A 19,614-nucleotide genomic window follows, 5' to 3' on the forward strand; every position below is an offset into this window, starting at 1 on the left:
TAATTTTACTGTCATCAAATTATGTCCGGAAATGTTTCCCCAGTGTGACCTAAACAGCTTCTGAGCTAAGCAGTCAGGCACATCTCATTCAATCCGCAGTGAAAGTTTGCACTGTGTTTCCAAGTGGCTGATTTGTGAGACTTCTCAGTCTTAGTACATTTTTCCACCTGCGGATGGTAGTAATTGCTTTATAGCCAGAATGCAATTAACTGTCAGCATTTTTTTTTCAACTCACTGTCTTCTTCAGTCCTGCACCCTGAGAAAAATGTCTGCAGCAAAGGCTATAAAAATGGCCAGTATTTATATGATACAAACAAATGTTTCAGGTACCCTAAGAAGCAAACAGTAAGTGCCATAAGAGAAATTCAAAGGAACTTCGTAAATATTCGTAGCATTTGACTATCTTATCAGTTTTTGCCTAGCTTTCAACTCTGTTTTATTTCCAAGCCAAAGAAAGCTAACAAACAAAACTATTTCAACGCTTTCAAAGCAACAGGTATGTGTATACCCAAGAATTATTGTCCCTTAATCAACCAATCAATCATTCAGTTGTCAGAACATTTAAATATTCAAACTTACTTTTATCTGGACAATTTGAATTTCATCACATCTTAGATCAGCAAGAGATTTCCTTCTCTGACCTCTTCGGTGCCCAAACTTGCATTTATTTCTCATCACTTGTTCATCATCCTCTATGGGTCGGCGAACATACTTAAAGCGGTCTTTGAGGGCTCGTTTCCATAAAAACTGCATTAATAATCAAGCAGGACAGTTAATCTTCAAGGAGGTTGAAATAATCCTATATAAACCATGAAATCTTTGTCTATCACCTTGAGACTTGAAATTGGTTTCACAGTGTAGTAATAGAAATAACATATGTACCCTGTCACTTGTCTTCATGACAATCGTGTGAGATGGCTATAAAAATCATAACCCCCAAATTGTAGATAAGGAAATTAGGAATTAGAGAAATTCAAATATTTTCTCAATGTCACTGAGCTATGGAGGGAATGTGCTGGCTCTAGAACCTCGATTTTCTAATTCTCAAACTTGGATACTTTCCACCACCCCCTGCTGCCCACTCTCCCCCCCCCTGCACACACCGCACTTCTTGTGGGCTCTGCAGAAATGCCCACCCTGCCTTCTGAGTGCAGGAACTATATATGTGGGTTAATGCATTTCCATTAAAAAAGTTGTGTTGCTCTCATCCCTTGAAATTCACTTTGGTGAGTACTACTCGCCGTCCTTCCCCAAATATCTGCACAGCTCCTGTTTCAAACACAAAGGCCTGGTTCCTGCTCCTGCAGGGAGGGCACAGGCAGACCGAGCTTTCTACTAGCAGATGGGCAGGGACTTCAATCGGAGGAGAAGAGACAGCATCATCATCAATCTTGCGAGGAGATAATGGACACCTTCCTATCAGACATGCATCTGAGATGAGGCCTCGGTCTTGGGGTCAGGCACTTGTATGAGGGATGGAGGTAGGACTGGGGGAAGCCAGGGGTGGGGGGTGGGAGATAGCAGGCGAAGCAGCAGGGACGACGGAGGAGGGGAGCCTGGTGCCATTGGGAGAACTGCGGAGACGCTGTGTGGCTGGGGCACAGAGCCAAAGGTTCAGGGACAGTAGAAGAGGAAGTGACTGTGAGACTGGCAAGAGGAGCCAGCAGAACCTGAAGGGGCCGTGGTTAGCCCGTTGTTATGGGGTGAACTCTGTCCCCCACAAAGATAAGTGCAAGTCCTGCCTCCTGTACCCCAGCATGGTACCTTTTAGGAGACAGGTCCACTGGAGATCCGAGTAGTTCAGGTGAGGCCACACTGCACAGGGTGGGCCCTAACCCACTATGACTGGTGCCCTAACGAGAGGAAATCTGGACACAGACACGGGGGAGCGCCATGTGCCGGTGCAGACAGAGCTGGGAGAGATGCCACCTAACCCTGGGGACACCATGCATGGTGGGAAACAACAGAGGCGAGGGCGGGGCGGGGACGGGGCGGGGCGGGGGCGGGGAGAGGGCGGGGCGGGGGCGGGGGTGGGGCGGGGGCGCGCGGCTCTGCCTCTCCTGCCTCCAGAAGGCGGAGCAGGACATTCCTGTGGGTTTGAATCACCAAGTTTGTGGTGTTGGCTCCAGGAGCCCCAGGCGGCGGGGACACCGGTAAGGGAGCGTGAGGTCATCGTCAGATCTTCTCCTCTCTGTGGACAGGCTGCCTCGCTGTCTCAGAGGCCACTTTGGCCCTTGGCTCTTCCTGGACCTGCACCCCAGCCCTGGAGGGCTTGTAAAAGCTCAGATTACTGGACCACCCCAGGGTCTCTGATTCTGTCAGCCTGGGGTGGGGCTGAGACGAGGCCCCAGTTCCCAGAGGTGCTGAAGCTGCTGGCCCAGACGTGCAGATGCGGACCCGGGTCCGGGGGGAGCCCACTGTCCGTGTTTGTAAAGCTTTATGGATAATTGGCTGCAGAGTCAGGTTAGGAGATGCTGATAGGCCACACTGAGGTGGGAGAGCGAATGGCTACTTCTGTGTTCTAGAGAATCTGCCTGGTGTGTGGCAAGTGTTTGGGAAACCAGAGAGGTGGACAATAACCCCCGCAACCCCTTCTCCACAGGACAACACTAGCTCTCTCCTTCCCTCGGGGGCCTTGGGATTTGGCCCAGGCATCTCTGACCCTCTTGTTCCCACCCAGCTATCCTCTAGTTGCACCTCGCCCTGCTCCGGACCCCAGCCCAGCTCCCTCGTGGAAGCCCTCCCAAACAGCTCACTTCCCTAGGCCTCCGGCTCTCCCCTTCCTTCACTGCGCTCACCACACCAGCTCCTACCTCCTCTATGGGATGCGGTTTCCCCTCTCCCTGTCCTTTCCCCTCCTTTCCTTTTTTCCCTTCCTTCTTTCCATAGCTTTACTCCCCAAAAGCCCAGCTCAGGGCTTAATGCACAGGGAAATGATAAATATCTGAGGACTGTGGCCATTCTCTATGAAGAGGGTCCCTGGGTCCAAACCAGCCTCCCCTGCAGTTAACTAGAAGCTGGACTCCCCTCTGCGGGGAGGGGAGTGGCTGTGTGTCCCCCCAGCATGCCTTGTGCTGGCAGGCCCTGAGCTTGCCCGGTGCCAGGACAGCGTGGGACGGAAAGTCTTTGTGCCAGGAGGTCCGGTGCTGGCTTTCAGCCCTGCCCAGGCGGGTGGGCAGCGGCTGGAGATGTGGGCATGTTTTCTGCGCATTTAAGCCAGGCAACCAACACTGGCCAAGCACCAAGTGTCTGCACCTCACATCTTGCTCCTTTGACTAGTACTAGTGCCTGGATGTTCCCTTCCTTCAGAGTTGCAGGGCCCTGTGCTGGGGGACAGAGGCTCTAGTATTCGCTCTACTCCAGCCGATCCACTGCAACAAGCAGCCCCTCAGCCTCGGCACCTCCACCGCTGAAATGCAGGAATAACATCTGTCCTGGCAGCCACGGGGCTTTGGGAGGAGTCAGAGGAGAGGGTGTTCAAGGAAGGCCCATGTGAACGGAGCTGCGCTTCAGGAGACCCGAGAGGTGCCCCAGGAGGTGCCGCGGCCTGAGGGCTGGGAACAGGCAGCTCCAGCTCCGCTCCGGCTCCCGAGTGCACAGGTCAGCGGCGCCGCGTCACCTCCAACCCGCTCTGGGCCTGGCCCGTGCCCACCCCCACCCCCACCCCCCTGCAGCATCACCACAGCCTGGAAATGAAGGTCGGGCCCTGTGTTCCTGAGCTCCGAAGGCTGTGCTGGTGCAAGCGCCTTTTGTCCCTCGTGCTCCCTGCAGCTCTGATGGGCCTGTGAAGCTGCTGGACCCTGTGGGAGGTATCACAGCAATCAGCTGCTAGGACAATTTTAAATTGCCAATTTCTTATTTCCTGCCTTTCCTTTCTCTCTTTATGAACTGCCCAATGGGAACAGAGAAAGCACAAATGGACGGGAACCTTCCACCTGAGCGTTCACCTGACTAGTGCTCTCCGAGCCGTGCCGTGCACCTGCTGGCACTGCCAGGCTTGGGGTGGCAGGTGTGGGAGAAGACATCCACGCACTGAAGAGCAACCCCCCTGCTCCCTACTTCACCTGCCGGAGGGAGTGTGGAAAGTTCTACAAGGAAACAGCTCTCCTCCCGGCACTCGGAAACAAGAAGCAGCCCTCAAAGGGTGGGCCCTCAGATGCGTAGGGCAGCACACGGCCTCCCAGCAGTGCATCTTTAAGCTAAATAAAGTCATCAGGAAACATTCAGACAAGCTGGGTATGTGGCCGTCCGGCCAGGCAGCTGAGCTAGACTCGTCAGTAATTCGGAGGAAAAAGAAGAGAGTACAGAGAGGCTGTCCTAGGTTAAAAGAGACCACAGAGATGTAACAACCGCATGCAGCCCACGCCCTTGATAAGATTTTACACCAAAAAATTGATTTGGATAATTGGAGAAATTTGAATATGGACCATTACGTAAAATCATTATGGCAGCATAATTTTCTTAGAGATAAAAATGGTATTTTGGTTGTGCAGGAGACCATCCTTACCCTTACAGGATACATGCTAGGGCATTTTGGGGTGGCATCTGCAACTTGTTTCAAATGAACCCTCAAAACAAACAAACAGACACACACGGGAGAGGAAAATCAAGGTGGCCGAGGGGCCATACCGGTCACTCAAGGCCAGCGATGCTCAGCCCGGGGTGGCTGCTCCCCAGGGGCAGGTGGCAGGGCATGGGGGAGGCTCTGGGTGTCCCAGCCGTGGGGTGCTGGGGGGTGCTGACACCTCCGCACACAGAGTGGCCCCACCAAGGTGCTGGCGCAGCAGGCTGCCCCGGCCCAGACCGCAAACGCCCGGTCTGGATGGCTCCTCACGACAGCGGTGTTTCAGCTTCTGTACAGATTTGCAAGTTTTCAAAATGAGAACCTGAGACTAAAACGAGCCTTAAAACTGCAGAGCCTGTGGACACACCCGCCAGTGTCCCCGGGCCGCTTGGGAGCCCAGCCCGGCGCCGGGAGCTGCGGCTGGACGCGGAGGAGGGCGTTGGGGTGAAAGTTTACCCGCGCGCCCCGTCCTTCTTCCGCCCCGCTACCCCATGAAGGGCCTGCCCCGTTAAGCGATCCCGCCGGGCCCTGTACCAGCCCATCACCCATCACCCGTGTCGCGTTAGTGCCGCTGGCAACAGATGCAGCCCAAACGCACACTACAGCGAGCAGAAGTAGTCATGATTCTCTGTTTGTCTCACTTTGAAAACCATGAAACCACTCTCAAAATGTGACCGGATAGACGTGCTTCTGTGGGCCAAGCTCCTGCGGCAGGGGTCTGCAACAACTGGTTTACCGTGGGGGGGATAACCTGGCGGCTGGAGGGCAGGAGAGGGAGGGAAACCCTCCACCCATCTCCCTTGGTCGCTTCTGTATGTGGGATTATGTGAATGCGTTACTGGTTCCAACAATACACTTAAGTTATTTTTTAGAAACACAAGCATAGTAATATCAATTCAATGACAGATGGTAGGTCTTCAGTATAAAAGGGGCTCTGAGGAGCGCTTTTTCAGTACGCCAGCATGCCTGTCCACAGCTGCACTGCGGGCTTCTAGCCCAAGAGGCAGTAGGTTCAAGATGTGTGAGTCAAAACCTCTGGAGTACTGGTCCTCAACCCTGGAGTACTGGTCTCAACCCTGGAGTACCAGTCCTCAACCCTGGAGTATCGGTCCTCAACCCTGGAGTATCGGTCCTCAACCCTGGAGTACTGGTCCTCAACCCTGGAGTACTGGTCTCAACCCTGGGGTATCGGTCCTCAACCCTGGAGTACTGGTCTCAACCCTGGAGTACCAGTCCTCAACTCTGGAGTATCGGTCCTCAACCCTGGAGTACTGGTCCTCAACCCTGGAGTACTGGTCTCAACCCTGGGGTATCGGTCCTCAACCCTGGAGTACTGGTCTCAACCCTGGAGTACCAGTCCTCAACCCTGGAGTATCGGTCCTCAACCCTGGAGTACTGGTCCTCAACCCTGGAGTACTGGTCTCAACCCTGGAGTATCGGTCCTCAACCCTGGAGTACTGGTCTCAACCCTGGAGTACCAGTCCTCAACCCTGGAGTACTGGTCTCAACCCTGGAGTACCAGTCCTCAACCCTGGAGTACTGGTCTCAACCCTGGAGTACTGGTCCTCAACCCTGGAGTACCAGTCCTCAGCCCTGGAGTACCAGTCCTCAACCCTGGAGTACTGGTCTCAACCCTGGAGTACTGGTCCTCAGCCCTGGAGTACTGTCCTCAACTGTGGCTGCACATTGAACCATCTCAGGACCTCTAAGAACTACTAATATTGGGCTCCATCCTCAGGCCAATTTAACCATAATCTTCTAAACAGGAATGCACACCTAGCAGTTGAGGACTGCTGCCCCAGGAGGTCCCCAGGGTGTTCTTTTGCTCATGTTTCCATCAGGACAGCAGGCAGTAGGCACGAGAGGGCCAGGTGAGTCTGGAGACCAAGAGCTCAAGGCCAGACACCTCTCCACTGGGTCTAATCAGAAGACAAGGGACAGTCCACGGATGACAGCACCAATTTAGCACTTGTCACATCCATTCCATTTTCTGAATTGCGTCCTCTAAAACCCTTCCAAGAGACCCATCATTATACATGAACTCCCAGAGAGCAGTGAGAGAAAGAAAGAGGATGGCAGAAAGAGACAAATCAGAGACAAAGAAACACAAGGCAGAGAGACAGAGACAAACAGAGAAGTATCAAAACAGCAGAGCCAGAGACAGACCCAAAACAAAGGCAGAGAGTCAGAGACTGCTATAGAAATGGGCAAATAGACACTGAGCCACAGCAGGGGAATCAGAGGCCAGACAGAGACAGAGACAGAGAAGCAGGTAGGCGCAGATGGACAGACGGAAGGAGAGAGAGAGGAAAGACTAAAGGCAAGGGGATGAGGCATGACATCAATGGGCAACACAAGGTCATCATTTCAGCTGGGCCAAGATGAGTGCGATGGGGCTGTGGGGTCACTTACGAAGCCGCAGCCGTCCTCATCCAGGAAAGGGTATGCCTGCAGCAGGGAGCTGACCACGCCGTTGTAGTCCTGGGTACTGGGGTACCTGTCCACCGCAATGAGGAGCACACGCTTCACTTCATGGCTTCCCTTCAGTTGAGCGCAAATTATGCTCACTTTGCTCCAAATCTTGCTCAGTAACATTCAAATGGTGGGCCACGCTGGGCTTATTAGACGCATGTCATGCAAACATGGAAGAGCGCTGATTCCAAAGCGTCTCTACCCTACTCTGCAGATAGACCCTCCACCAAAGCAGCACATTTGCCCTGTTATACTCACAACGAGCCGTCCAGATGCCTCGTCATGTCGGCCTGGAGGAACTCAATGATTCTTATCCTCATGCTGTGGTCAGGACGCTTCTGCTCAGCCAGCATGCACTTGACATCATAAGGAAACTCTGGTAAAACGTAGGATTTAGTCCATTGCAATGCTTTATTCCTCACTGGAGGGTGTTTTGCATTCCTTCTGGTAAATAAAAAACATGAAGAGTGAATTCTGTTCCAAATATAAGCAACTTAACTCTCTACATTTGGAGAACCTAAGATCCAAATTGCTTTCTTGAGACTTAAATACATAGATGTCATCAATCCGTCTTCTGTCCATTCATCTAGCTACAGATGTTTGAGGACCTGTGATATTTCTGTTTTCTTTCCTTCTATATGCATTTAATTCTGGGGGAAAAAGTGTCAGGATAATATAGACTTTAGAACAAAGATAAAGCCTGAAGCTGGAAAAAATAATAATTGGCATGACTTGAAGAGGTAACTTAGAATGCATAGCTCAAAACGGGAAAAGATATCTAACCAAAAAAAAATGATAAGTTGCAATTCAGCAATAAAAATGAGGTACATGATAAAGAGTTACACCTGGTCAAGAAAGTTCTTCTTTTAATTAATTTATCCTGCTACTCTTTATAGTGGAATATGAGATCCACCTAATTTAATTTATCTTTGGCTATCTTATTAAAGTAAAATTAGTTTCCCAATTAAAAAGAAGTATGAGGGTGCATGGGTGGTTCACTGGTAGAATGTTCGCCTTCCATGGAGGAGACCAAGGTTTGATTCCCAGACCATGTACCACCCAAACTAAGATAAAATAAATATCAGATATTCCACGATACCATTCCAACAAAACTTCTAGAAAAGACTATGATAAACTGTACTTACTGAAAGCAACCTGGGGAGATTTAGATATAGAGTGGAGATTGACATAAAAAGGCATGAGAAAACTTTTTGGGGTATGGAAGTGTTCCAAAATGATTTGTGGGGATGATTGCCAACTGTACAAATTTGCTAAAATTGATTGAGCTATATACTTTAAATGGGCGAATTTTATGTTATGCAAATTATATCTCAATAAGGCTGTTCAAAAAATTATCAAAGCCACTTTAAGACCTTCAAGTTAGTGAATGATTATTGAGTATGTAAAAAGAAGAATCTGTAATTAAATTTCTAAGCAACAGCTAATCAGAGGCACTAACAGCAGTCAACCCATGATATTAACAGGATTGGTTGGGACGTAAATGAAGGAATTGAGGCAAGTCAGAGTAGAAGACCATGAATAGAAGGTATCCTAAATTAGCTTCAGTAGGTTAATTCACTGTACAACCATGGAATTTGCAGTGTTCTAAATAAAATTCAGAGGAGTTTTGAAAGTCCAACCTCCTTTAGAGTTTTAATAAGAAAGTGCGAGCTCTACTGGAATGTAGAGAACAAAGAAAGCAGGAGAAAGCACTCTCTTCTGTTTTTATGCAAAGCTCTCTCTCTTTTGTCCTCAGTTTGGCAGTCACTGCATCAGTGGTAAAAATAAGTGCTGGCAAGGAAAAAAAAGTCGATTGTGATGATAAAAAAGTATTTAAGCCCTCTAGCCTCATATATTCTGGAGCAGCTAGAAGGAAAAATCTGAGAGGAGTGCATGGTAGCCCACAACAAACTCTGGGATCTGTCCTGTAACCACTTGCTGAAGAGTGCTTGGAAAACTATTGCTTTTTTATTTCTTTGCTTTGTATATATTGTTATACTATACAATGAAAAAAATTTTAAATAAAATAAATTAAGTCCTGGCTAAAATAGTCACACTGATAATTTCATTCTTGATGCAATACAGCAACAGACATTTCCCAGACATAAATCTTGGCTTCAACCCAAACCATTTTCCTGTATGTTTTTCTCTCATTTCAATCATTCATTCATTCATTCACTTATTTATTTAATATTCATCAGGATCTACACTATGCCAATTACTCTCCTCCAATCCCCACCTGCTCCATATTCTATTATTATGTTTCTTTCTCCCATGGTCAAATTATTACTCCTTTATCTACTCAGACCAGGGATTACAAGGATGAGTTTTGTTTGGTTGCATTTTGTGCCTTTCCAAGAGTTTTAAAAGGTGATACAGTTAGGCAGGTGTTAAGGGAAGTTTCAGTACAATGGCTTAGCATTGATCTGCTTTTACCTGTGAAGCTCAAGTAGCTAAGTCAGCTGCAAGCCCCAGCAGGCTTTTGAGTTTGCCATCTCTTAACGTGGTTCTACACCAATAGATAACTTCATATCCCATCACTATACAATAGAGTTTAATACAATCTTTACTTTCCTGTTCTTTCTTGTATGTATCTGACAAGGTTTAGATTTTCTTCTATACGTTCTTCTCAGCAATGTCAGAGTAGGAACTATATAGCAAGGTATTATTTTATCAAATACCTGGGAATAGGAAGAAATACACATGCTTTATCAGAGCTAAATGCCTCATCTTGTTCCTAATAGAGTCATTAGGCAAAATGAGGAATAAAATTTCCCATCATTTGCATTTAAAAAATTTAACAGGGTATGATAGTTAGGTTCACACTTGGCTAGGTGATGGTGCCTAGAGTTGTTTGGACTTAAATCATCAGCATGTGAAACTTATCTATGGCTGATCACATTTACAGTCAGCTAAGGGGAATGCCTTCCACAATGAGTGAGGTTTAATTTAATTAGCTGGAGGTTTAAAACAGAAAGGTCAGAGGAGCTCTCAGCAGTTCAGCATACCTCATCTCAGCACTTGCAGCTCAGCACAGATGTTTGGAGATGCACAAAGGAATCGCCCCCAGGAGAGCCACTGGAACCCAGAAGCCAAGAGAGAAGGCCAGCAGATGTCACCGTGTGCCTTCCCATGTGACAGAGAAACTCAGATGAAAGCTAGCTGCCTTTTCTCCGAAGAACTATACATTTTTAACTAAATAAATCCCTTTTTATTAAAAGCCAATCGATCTTCTGACAGTTTTAGCAAACTAGAATACAGGGTATTCTGGAAATGACTAGAATGCAAGCTATGTCAACTACTACAAATGAAAAGTGGCTACACAAGAATAATTACTGATCAGAAATTTCAAGTACATTCTAATTCAGAATCAGATAACTGTAGGCATAACCATTTCCTATTTATAAAATGATGTTTACACTGGATTAAACTAGATGGAGTTAAAAAAATCTTTGCTGTGATGTTGACATTATTCATTAACATCTTCATAAAACTAGAGTGGGCAGAAAACCGGAAGTCACCCTGAGCTAGGCGCAGCGAGCAAAAAGCACTCTCAGACTAAGAGGTCACTAGCATTTCTGTTCCCGTCTCAGACCCAGCCTTCTTTAGTAAGACCCCCCCCCCCAAAAAAAAACAACAACAACAAATCTCTAATCCAAGGGTCCCAATCCTGGATGCAAAGTAGACTCAACTGGAAAGCTTTTAAAATACGTTAACGCCCCAGACTGAGCTCAGATGAACTGAGTAGGAACCTATGACACTGAATACTCAGTTTATAGGAAGAGATCATATTTGTAATAAATAAAACGTAAAATAAGGTTACGCTGATTCCTTTGATATATCATTATTGCATTATGCACTAATTTTAAAAAATGATGATATAGGTGTTCTCATGAAAAAGCTCATTGACTCGACATTTTTGTCTAACTTAAGAGTGGAAAAAATTCTAATTCTTCCCCTTTTCCCCAAAAGCACACGTCGTGGTCTGACCGGGCTCTCCTAGGTGAGCTCAGGAGCAGGCCTGGCTGCTCCAGCTCTGCAGACAGGACCCCAGTGTGCAGAAAAACGAAGCAGAGGTCGGGATCAGAGCAGATGCAGATGCTGCATGAGGGCAGGACTATTTGTTTTACCCCTAATGTGTAGAGCGTTACTTAGAGTTCATGGCCAATGATTGTTGTTGGGAAAACAAAATGAACAGCGTCAGCTGGTAGGACTCGTTATTCGAGCAAGGCTGAGGTCAGTTTGGTCTGGACAAAGTCTCCAGCATTTCAGCAGTTCCTGCTTGCCTCCATTACCGCAGGAAAATCAACTCTCTGCTTATGTTCCAAGCATATCCCTCAAATCACTCCCTTCCAGCTTTTCCTTAACCTCTTGCATCTCAATCTCTTCCCATTACTTTCCTGAAACCACTTCCCTAAAAGTCAGTAATGACTTCCTCATTCACAAAGTCCTGGCATTTTCCATGACTTTCTAATTGCAATCAGTACTATCAACCACTTCTTTCTTGGCAAAAAATCACCTTCTCGCCTTTCCATTTCTCTCTGACAATGTGTTTGTTTTATTTGTTGACGTATTCCTCCATCACCTTCTGGGAGCATTTACGCACGACTTGGTCCTTGCCCACTGAGCCCTCTTCCCTGATCTGTGCTTTCTCCCTTGGAAACTCACCAACCCCCATGGTCTCAGCCTAGAGCTCTGTGTGATGGAGTACAACTCCATCATCAATAATTCTTTCCCATCTCTTGACCAAGACCTCCAACAATAATTTGCACATTGTTTATCTCATGCTCAGTATTCTAAAATAATTCATAATTTCTCTGTTTTAAAACCAGGATCCGATTGCTTTTTCCCAGTTTCTTTTTCTCTGCCTCTTTCTCTTGGCAATTCAGGCTTCACACCTTGACATTCCTTTATCTTACCTCATTTCTCACACCCAAGAGTCACAACTTTTCCTCACATCTTATTTCTTGTGTTTTTCGCCCCACAGGCCATGCTACTGCACGAACCAGACATTCACTACTCAAACGTGGACCACTTCAATAGTCTGCTAGCAGAGTTCTGTTTCTACAATGGCCAACTAAACTCACAGGACCAACTATCTCACAGTTAATAACTATAAACACCAGACAAAATACAAAATACGTAATTGAAGATGTGGGGGTGGCCAAAAGCAGGCATTCTAAAGAGGACTTTATACTCTGAAGAAGACAATGTCATGCGGTGACTTCCTCCTTCTATAGTTTTTAGCCCAAGGACAGGTGTTTTAATGTGTAAAGCTGCCAAATGCAACATATCAGAAATGAAATGGATTTTAAAAAGGGAATTTACTAAGTTGCTAGTTTACAGTTCTAAGGCTGAGAAAATGTCCAAGGCACCAACAAAAGGTTACCTTCATTCAAGAAAAGATGATCCTGTCCGTAGCCCCTCTGTCAGCTGGGAAGGCACCTGGTTGGCATCTGCTGGGGTCATCTCTGTAGGAGGGCACATGGCGACTTGTGCTAGCTTTCTCTTCCAGCTTCTTTAACAGCTTTCCCTGGGGGCGTTTTCCTTCTGCATCCCCACAGGTCTCTGGCTCTGTGGGCTCTGTTGGCACTGAAGCTTTTCCAAAAGTGGTTCCCTCTTAAAGGACTCCAGTAAGTAACTCCACCTTGAATGGGTGGAGACACATCTCCATGGAAACCATCGAATCAGACATTACCACCCACAATTTTGGGTGAGTCATATTTCCATGGAAATAATCAAAAAGTTCACAACCAAAATACTGAACAAGGTTTAAAAGACATGGCTTTTCTGGATTACGTAATTTAGCTTCAAACTGGCACAATAGGCCTTGGTTAGCGCTGTTAAAACTGCAGTCTTTCTGGACTAAAGCACCAGTAGACAGATCTTAAAGCAACATAACTGCTGAAAATAAGGGGGAGATTCCAGCAAGGGAAGATCTGCTGAGGAGGAATTACAAACTCTGTGCATAAACTGTTTAAATCTCTGGCTGAAGCTGAACCACACATGGGCAGGGCAGACTGTAAGTAGCCCAACTAAAGATAAAAGAACTGAACTGAAGTTTGAGTTGACACCCATGAAACAGCATTTACAGTTTGAGTCCAACCAAGTTAGCTGTTGCTAAAACAGTCTTGTCAAAAACAGTCTTCATATGTCTGTAATAGAATCAAGTCTCCACATTACAACTTTCACAATGTTCAATACAATAGAAAATTAGTTGACATACAAAGGAATGGAAAAATGTGACCCAGTCTCAAGAGAAAAGACAATCCACAGAGCTGAGATTATCCAGTTATTGGAATTAGTAGGCAATGATTTTAAAGTAACTGTTACAACAGTGCTCAGTCAGTGACTTTAAAGAAAACATGCAGAAAGATTGCAATGTTAGCAGAGAAATTGGGTATTATTAAAACTAACCAGAAATTGAAAAAGGAAATACAAAATAAAAAATGTACTGGATGGGATTAACAGCACAGTGGCTATGAAATAGGAGAAAGTAGTGAACTTGAAAACAAATCAATAAGAAATGATCCAATCTTTAAAACAAGTAGAAAAAAGAGTTTAAAAAATAGGGTAATAACTAATTTTTCTAATTTCAGGTTCTCACACTTTATCCCCCTCTACAGCTCCTGAATCTTCTCCTGCTTGACTTCCTACCTTCCATCTTACATAAAGCTCATTTCATCGTGTCAGTCCATTGAAGGGCCAGGTGGAGTTGGCTAATGGCTTCCCAGGCTCTTTGGCCCCAGGCATAGGCCCATGTCCCAGTACACGAGTGTGCCCTTGCTTCTCACAATCACCACGTCCAAGAGAAAGAAGCAATTCAAGATCTGGACCCATGACTGCTGGTCTGATGGAGTGACCATTGCAAATTGCGCTTGCCCAGTGCTGCTTATTATGAGGTCTGGACAGGTTAAGAAAGCTGTCAAAGATACTGTTCAGCAGGAAGGAAAATCTTTCTGTGGCTTGCCAGCCTCCCAGGTTCCTGTGGAGGAAGCTCGTTATGGACCTGGGAAGCTATGGTGATTAGACAAGGATGCCCAGAAGCATATCCATGATACAGCTGTCTCCAAAAAAGGAAAAGAGGAAGGACCAGGGCCGAACAGAGCTGGCAGACCAGCCCATGGATACCCGGCTGTTGCTGGCCTCTTACGTTTGTCCTGAGCTCATGACAAATTTTCATCTGATTTGAAAAACCACTGAACTATCACTTAAACTGCCACTCTTTAATTAGAGTCTATGAAAAGCTGAGGTGTCTCTGGGCATTTGTGATCTCCCATCTATAGTTCATGTATGATCCATTAGTCACCTCAAATATCCAAGAACCCAGCATTTTGGCAACTATTCCAAGTCTGCCAAAGAATTTCAAATGTCTTTTCAAGAGCAGAAAGAATGATAGGATTAGGCAGGAGCCAAATTGGATATTTAATTTCAAATATGAAAGACCCATAGGTTAAAGAGCAAGTATAAAAGTAGGTGACAACTTCATATTCAATACTTGAGTATGACAGACCTCTGCCTTCTGTAAATCATCATGTCAATTTCACCCTATTCCACTTGTCATGACATGACACCCTTCCTGTTCGCCAGTGTGAGCTCACATACTGAGTGGCACAGGTGTTTCAGAATTCTCTTATTTCTGAGGCTCAGACACTGTGCAGTGGACATGGTGGGCAAGTCATTTGGGACCTACTGTATTGTGTTCATCTCTTCATCAAAAGTATCTTCACTATCTGGTCTCCCTACGAGTAGAGCAATCCTCCCTTTGTCTGAGGACAGCTCTGAGACAGGCTTATCCTTTAATTCCAGCTCCTCAGGTATGACTTGTATATTTGAATATAAAATTCACATTTAGAAGGAAAAACCTGGCTCTATTCTCTATATTACAACTCCATTCGGAGTTTTTGAATGTTGATGGTCATTTTATCCCTGTGAAAGTAGCCGATCTTGCTCTAGAGAGAAAGTGACTAGTGAACCTCAAACCCACAAAGCATTCGTGCTTTTTTATGGATCAGAGGAATCTTAAAAGTAAAAAAACAAAAACAAAAAAACCTGTTGCTTCCAGTTTAGTTGACTTTCAAATTCAAGGGAATTTTTTTCATTTCCCCTTTACTCATCATCACACATAAAAAAGCAGGTAATAGGATTTTCAGATACTACAAAAATATTAAAATCCAATGAAGGGTTACTTCTTAACATCCCAAATTTGAACACCTCAAATTTGATATTTAGGATAATTCATAATATGGTCCAGTCCTGTGTGCTATCATCTTACGAACAGTGAATTCTCAGACCCAGTCAAGGCACAAGCCTTGCACACGCTATGTGTGTGTCAGCAGTGTCTGCCTCACCCAGAATGCCTCACTCTTCTAGGCTCCTCCTAACCCCACTTTTCTTGGTGAATTCTTCCCCCATTCTTCTAGTCCTCATGTTGTCTCCTTTGTCTGAATTCCCCACACCGCCTGCTCCAATACTTGGTTGTTGGCTGTTATCTGTTTTGATTTATCCATGTCCTTGTTGATTAGAACAGTTTATGACAAAAAATGTTGTGCACAGGTTTAGGAACATTGGAGAGATATATAAAATGTAATATGCTTAACAAGCAAATAAAGACAGCTTTCATTCCATAAATGTGTTTTTACTCATAGAAGTCATACCTCTAAAAAAAGAGAGTTGGATTATATTAATACCCTACCCATGACAAAGGAACCATTGGCTAGTAAGGCACCAAACTGAGATGACGTTATAAAGAACTGTCAGATGAATAAGCCCTGAAGTCTGAGATATAAAAGCCAATGGGACATGAATGCTAGCAAGGCAGATATGGGTGCTTGGAGAGGATCTTCTGGGCACCCAAAGAATATGTAAGAATTAAGACTGAAGCTGTGGATAATTAGAAAAAGATAAAACATTGCACATACACAAGTCTCCCAAGGAAGTCTTCTCAGCATCTCAACTGGCTTCAGCTGTATCCTATGTGGCTCCCTCAGAGGACTGAGGGCAAAGACTCCTTTATAGAACCAAGATCAGAGCCCAAGTCCTGCTCAACTGAACCCTTCCTGACTTCTGGAGTCAGAGTTAGCTCACGAATCATCCCTTTTAGAGTTCCCAGGAACTGCGATGTTTTTCTAGTCTTGTAAAAATGGTTTCACTTTCTGGACTTCCAGGGAGAAGAGCAAGGAACAAGTGAAATAGTTTGCTGTGAAGAACAGCCATTGCAGCTGCAAAACCTGCAAGTGCATCGAGTTAGTGGTGTGTACGAACAATTTAGCAAAACAGCCACACTTCCTTCAGGGTTCACGTGTGCCTGGTAATGACATTGCTCAGTATTTTCAGAGGTGGCATCTCGCTTTGCTCATTGGCATTCTCTCTGTATTGCGTTTTCCAAATCCTCTCACTTTGGTGGCGCCAGAAGGAAGGCGCCCCCAGGGAAGCTTTATGAAATGAGATGAAGCTAACAGACTTCGCCGTGTGCCTTCCCAGCTAGAGAAGTGTCCAGAACCCTAAGATCCCCACAGAAGTCAGCCACGTGTCTTCTCAGCTGACAGAGCTGTTCTGGATGGTGTCAGCCTTTCTTGTGTAAAGGTAACCTCTTGTTGGTGCCTTAATTTGGCCATTTTCACGGCGTTAGAAACATTAACTAGCAACCTATTCAATTCTCTTTTTAAAAGCCATTCCATTTCTGGTATATTGCATTCTAGCAGCTTACAAACGGAAAGAGCCATCTTTTCATGTTATCTGTCACTCCTCTCTGCTTCTTATAAGGACACTAGTCTTTTTCCAGCCCTATGTCACCAGAAGTTGTGACTTGACATCTCTCACAATGTAATTTTATAAAAATTGAAGGCTTCCATTTAAAAGTTTTAAGTAACCTGATTTATCATAGAAAACTGGGTCTTTGAACAAAAATGATGAGGCTCTCTCCTTGTGAGGTTGTGGTATGAACTGCTGTCCCGGCTGCCTCCCGCTGGGCATTTACTGATACAGGATGCTAATATGCAAAATGATGAGAAGACTCCCTAACTTCATCAGAATCTCTTCCCCTCCCCCCACTGACTCATTTCTATTGACTAAGGTGTTGGACATTGACCTACTTTGCATTACTCTTCTTACCCAGCCGCCCAAGTCAGAAGTTCAGAAGAAAACTTAACAACTAGCAAGACCCGTCCCCTCTCCTTTAATCCAACACCAAGCCCTGTTGATTTTCTCTTCGCATGTCCTTAACATGCCCAAACTACTTTCTACCCTACCTGGGGGCTCATTATCTCTTGCTTGAATTTTTATCTAGCATTCTTATCTTTATCTACCCCATTCTCTACATCACTGGCCACCCAGTGATCTGCAGACAAAAATGTCTACCTTATCAAATCAATTCATTGCCTGATACTCTTTGATTGTTCCCTGTAACCTACAGCAATTGTTCTCAGCTCTCATACATTAGCATTATTGGTGGAACTTTACAACATCCTGATGTCCTGGTCCCACTGCCAGAGTTTCTTCTTAGTCTAGTGCCTTGCTGCTAAAAGAGGGGGGGTCCTAAAACACCATTGGCATTACTTGAGGGGCTTGAAAAAATGCAAAATCTCAGGCCCCACACCTGATCTGCTAAATCAGAATCTTCATTTTAATAGAGACCCATGTGACTTTATTTTTAAGTTTCGATTCTTCTTTTTCTTTTTTAACTTTTGATTTTGAAATACTTTCAAAATTACAAGATAGTTGCAAAAATAATATGAACCTTATACAGAGAACTCCAGCGTACCCGCACTCCACCTCCAGACACCCAGATCCACCAATTTTACATTTTGCTACTTTTGCCATCCATCTATCTACTACCTAAGTATCTATCCATCTGTCTGTCTATCTATCTACCTGTCTGTCTATCATCTATCCTCTGAACATTTGAGAGCAGGCTGCAAACATACTCCTAGAACGCATAATGTTTCCAAGCTCATTTTCCACAAACAAAGATATCCACTTAGCCTTCAGTGCAGTTATCAAATTCAAGAAACTGAATGTTAATGTAAAGCTTACTTTTTTCATTCCAAATTTTTACGCCCTGATAATGTCTTTTGAGCCTTTTCTCCTTCATTCTTAGATCCCATCCAGTATTACGAATTGCATTTAGTTGTCACCATCTCTTCAGTTCTTTTATTTTCTTTAATTGTGGAAACATATATACAACATAAATCTTCCCATCCCAACCCCTCCCGAGCATATTATTCCATGGATTATTCACATTTACAGCACTGCACCCCCCCACCATCATCCATTACTGGAACATTCCCTTCACCCCAAAGGGAAACCCTGCACTCATTTTGCATTAACTCCCTTTACCCCTGCACTCATCCCTGACAGCCTATACTCTATTTTCTGTCTCTATTAGTTTGGATATTCTCTGGTACTTTCTTTGTGGCTACCACAGGACTTAAATTTAACAGACTAAATCTACATTTATTTCATTTGCTTTGATAACATCTTAACAACTTCAACAGCACCGGTGAACTATGTTCCTCTACCGTTTTGTCCCCACATCTTTGTGCTATCTTGGCACAAATTATATATTTATATGTTATGAATCCAAACCGTTATATGCATTTGCCTTTTAGATCCCAGGAAGTAAAAAGTGGAGCTACAGATAAAAAAAAAATAGTCCTGGTATTTATATTCACTTGTGTCATTACCCTTGCTGGAAATCTTCATTTCTTCATGCGGCTTCAGTATATTGTCTACGGTTGTTTCCATTCAATCTGCAGAACTTCCTTTAGCATATCTTGTAGGGTTGATCTAGTGGTGATCAAGTCCCTTAGCGTCTGTATATCTGGGAATGCCTTAGTTCCATCCACATTTTGAAAGACAGTTATGCCAGATATGGAGCTATTGGGTGGCAGTTTTTCGCACCCAGCATTTTTAATACGTCTTCCCACTGTCTTCTTGCCTCCCTTCTATGAGAAATTGGCACTTATCTTAGTGAGGCTCCCTTATGTGTGACATGCTAATTCTCTTTTGCAGCCTTCAGAATTCTCTATTGCTGATTTCCAACAGTTTGATTACAACACGGCATGGTGTGGGTCTACTGGGGTCCATTCTGGTTGGAGATCACTGAACATCTTGGTTGTGTCCATTCACGGCTTCATTAAATTGGGAAATTTTCAGCCATTCTTGTTTTTTACTGTTCTCTCTCCTTTCGCTTTCTGGGACTCCCACAATGCACTATTGTACGCTTGATAGTGGCCCACAGGTTCCTCAGGCTTTGTTCACACTTCTTTATTCTTTGCTCTTTCTGTTCCTCAAACTGGATGATTTTAATATCTTATCCTCAAATCCACTGATTATTTCTTCCATCAGTTCCAATCTGCTGTGGAACCCTTCTGAGGAATTTCTGTTCCTGTGGTCCTGAGCTTAGTTTGGCTCCATTTCGTGAGTTCCATCTTTCTTTTGCTAGTCTATTTGTGTACATCTATTGGTTTCCTGACTTTCTTTAGTTCTTTCATCATGTTTTCCTTTAGCTCTCTGAGGATATGTAGGGCCATTTTTTTTCTTTAAATCCTTGTCTGAAATGGCAGTTCTGATGCTTC

The 19,614-nt window shown here is 45.0% G+C and overlaps 1 protein-coding gene across 1 annotated transcript in view; it reads right to left on the reverse strand.

Moving 5' to 3' along the window:
- SAMD3 (sterile alpha motif domain containing 3) overlaps positions 1 to 19,614 on the reverse strand; it is a 49,649-nt gene that overhangs the window by 17,006 nt on the left and 13,029 nt on the right. Inside the window, exons 4-6 of the mRNA XM_077162886.1 lie at positions 7,295 to 7,480; positions 6,977 to 7,061; positions 580 to 747 (exon numbers count right to left, since the gene is read on the reverse strand). Coding sequence (XP_077019001.1) covers positions 580 to 747; positions 6,977 to 7,061; positions 7,295 to 7,480 — 439 coding nt within the window. The remainder of the gene's footprint in view (positions 1 to 579; positions 748 to 6,976; positions 7,062 to 7,294; positions 7,481 to 19,614) is intronic.

The sequence above is a fragment of the Tamandua tetradactyla genome, chromosome 5 (assembly GCF_023851605.1).
Source record: "Tamandua tetradactyla isolate mTamTet1 chromosome 5, mTamTet1.pri, whole genome shotgun sequence".
NCBI classification, from domain to species: domain Eukaryota; kingdom Metazoa; phylum Chordata; class Mammalia; order Pilosa; family Myrmecophagidae; genus Tamandua; species Tamandua tetradactyla.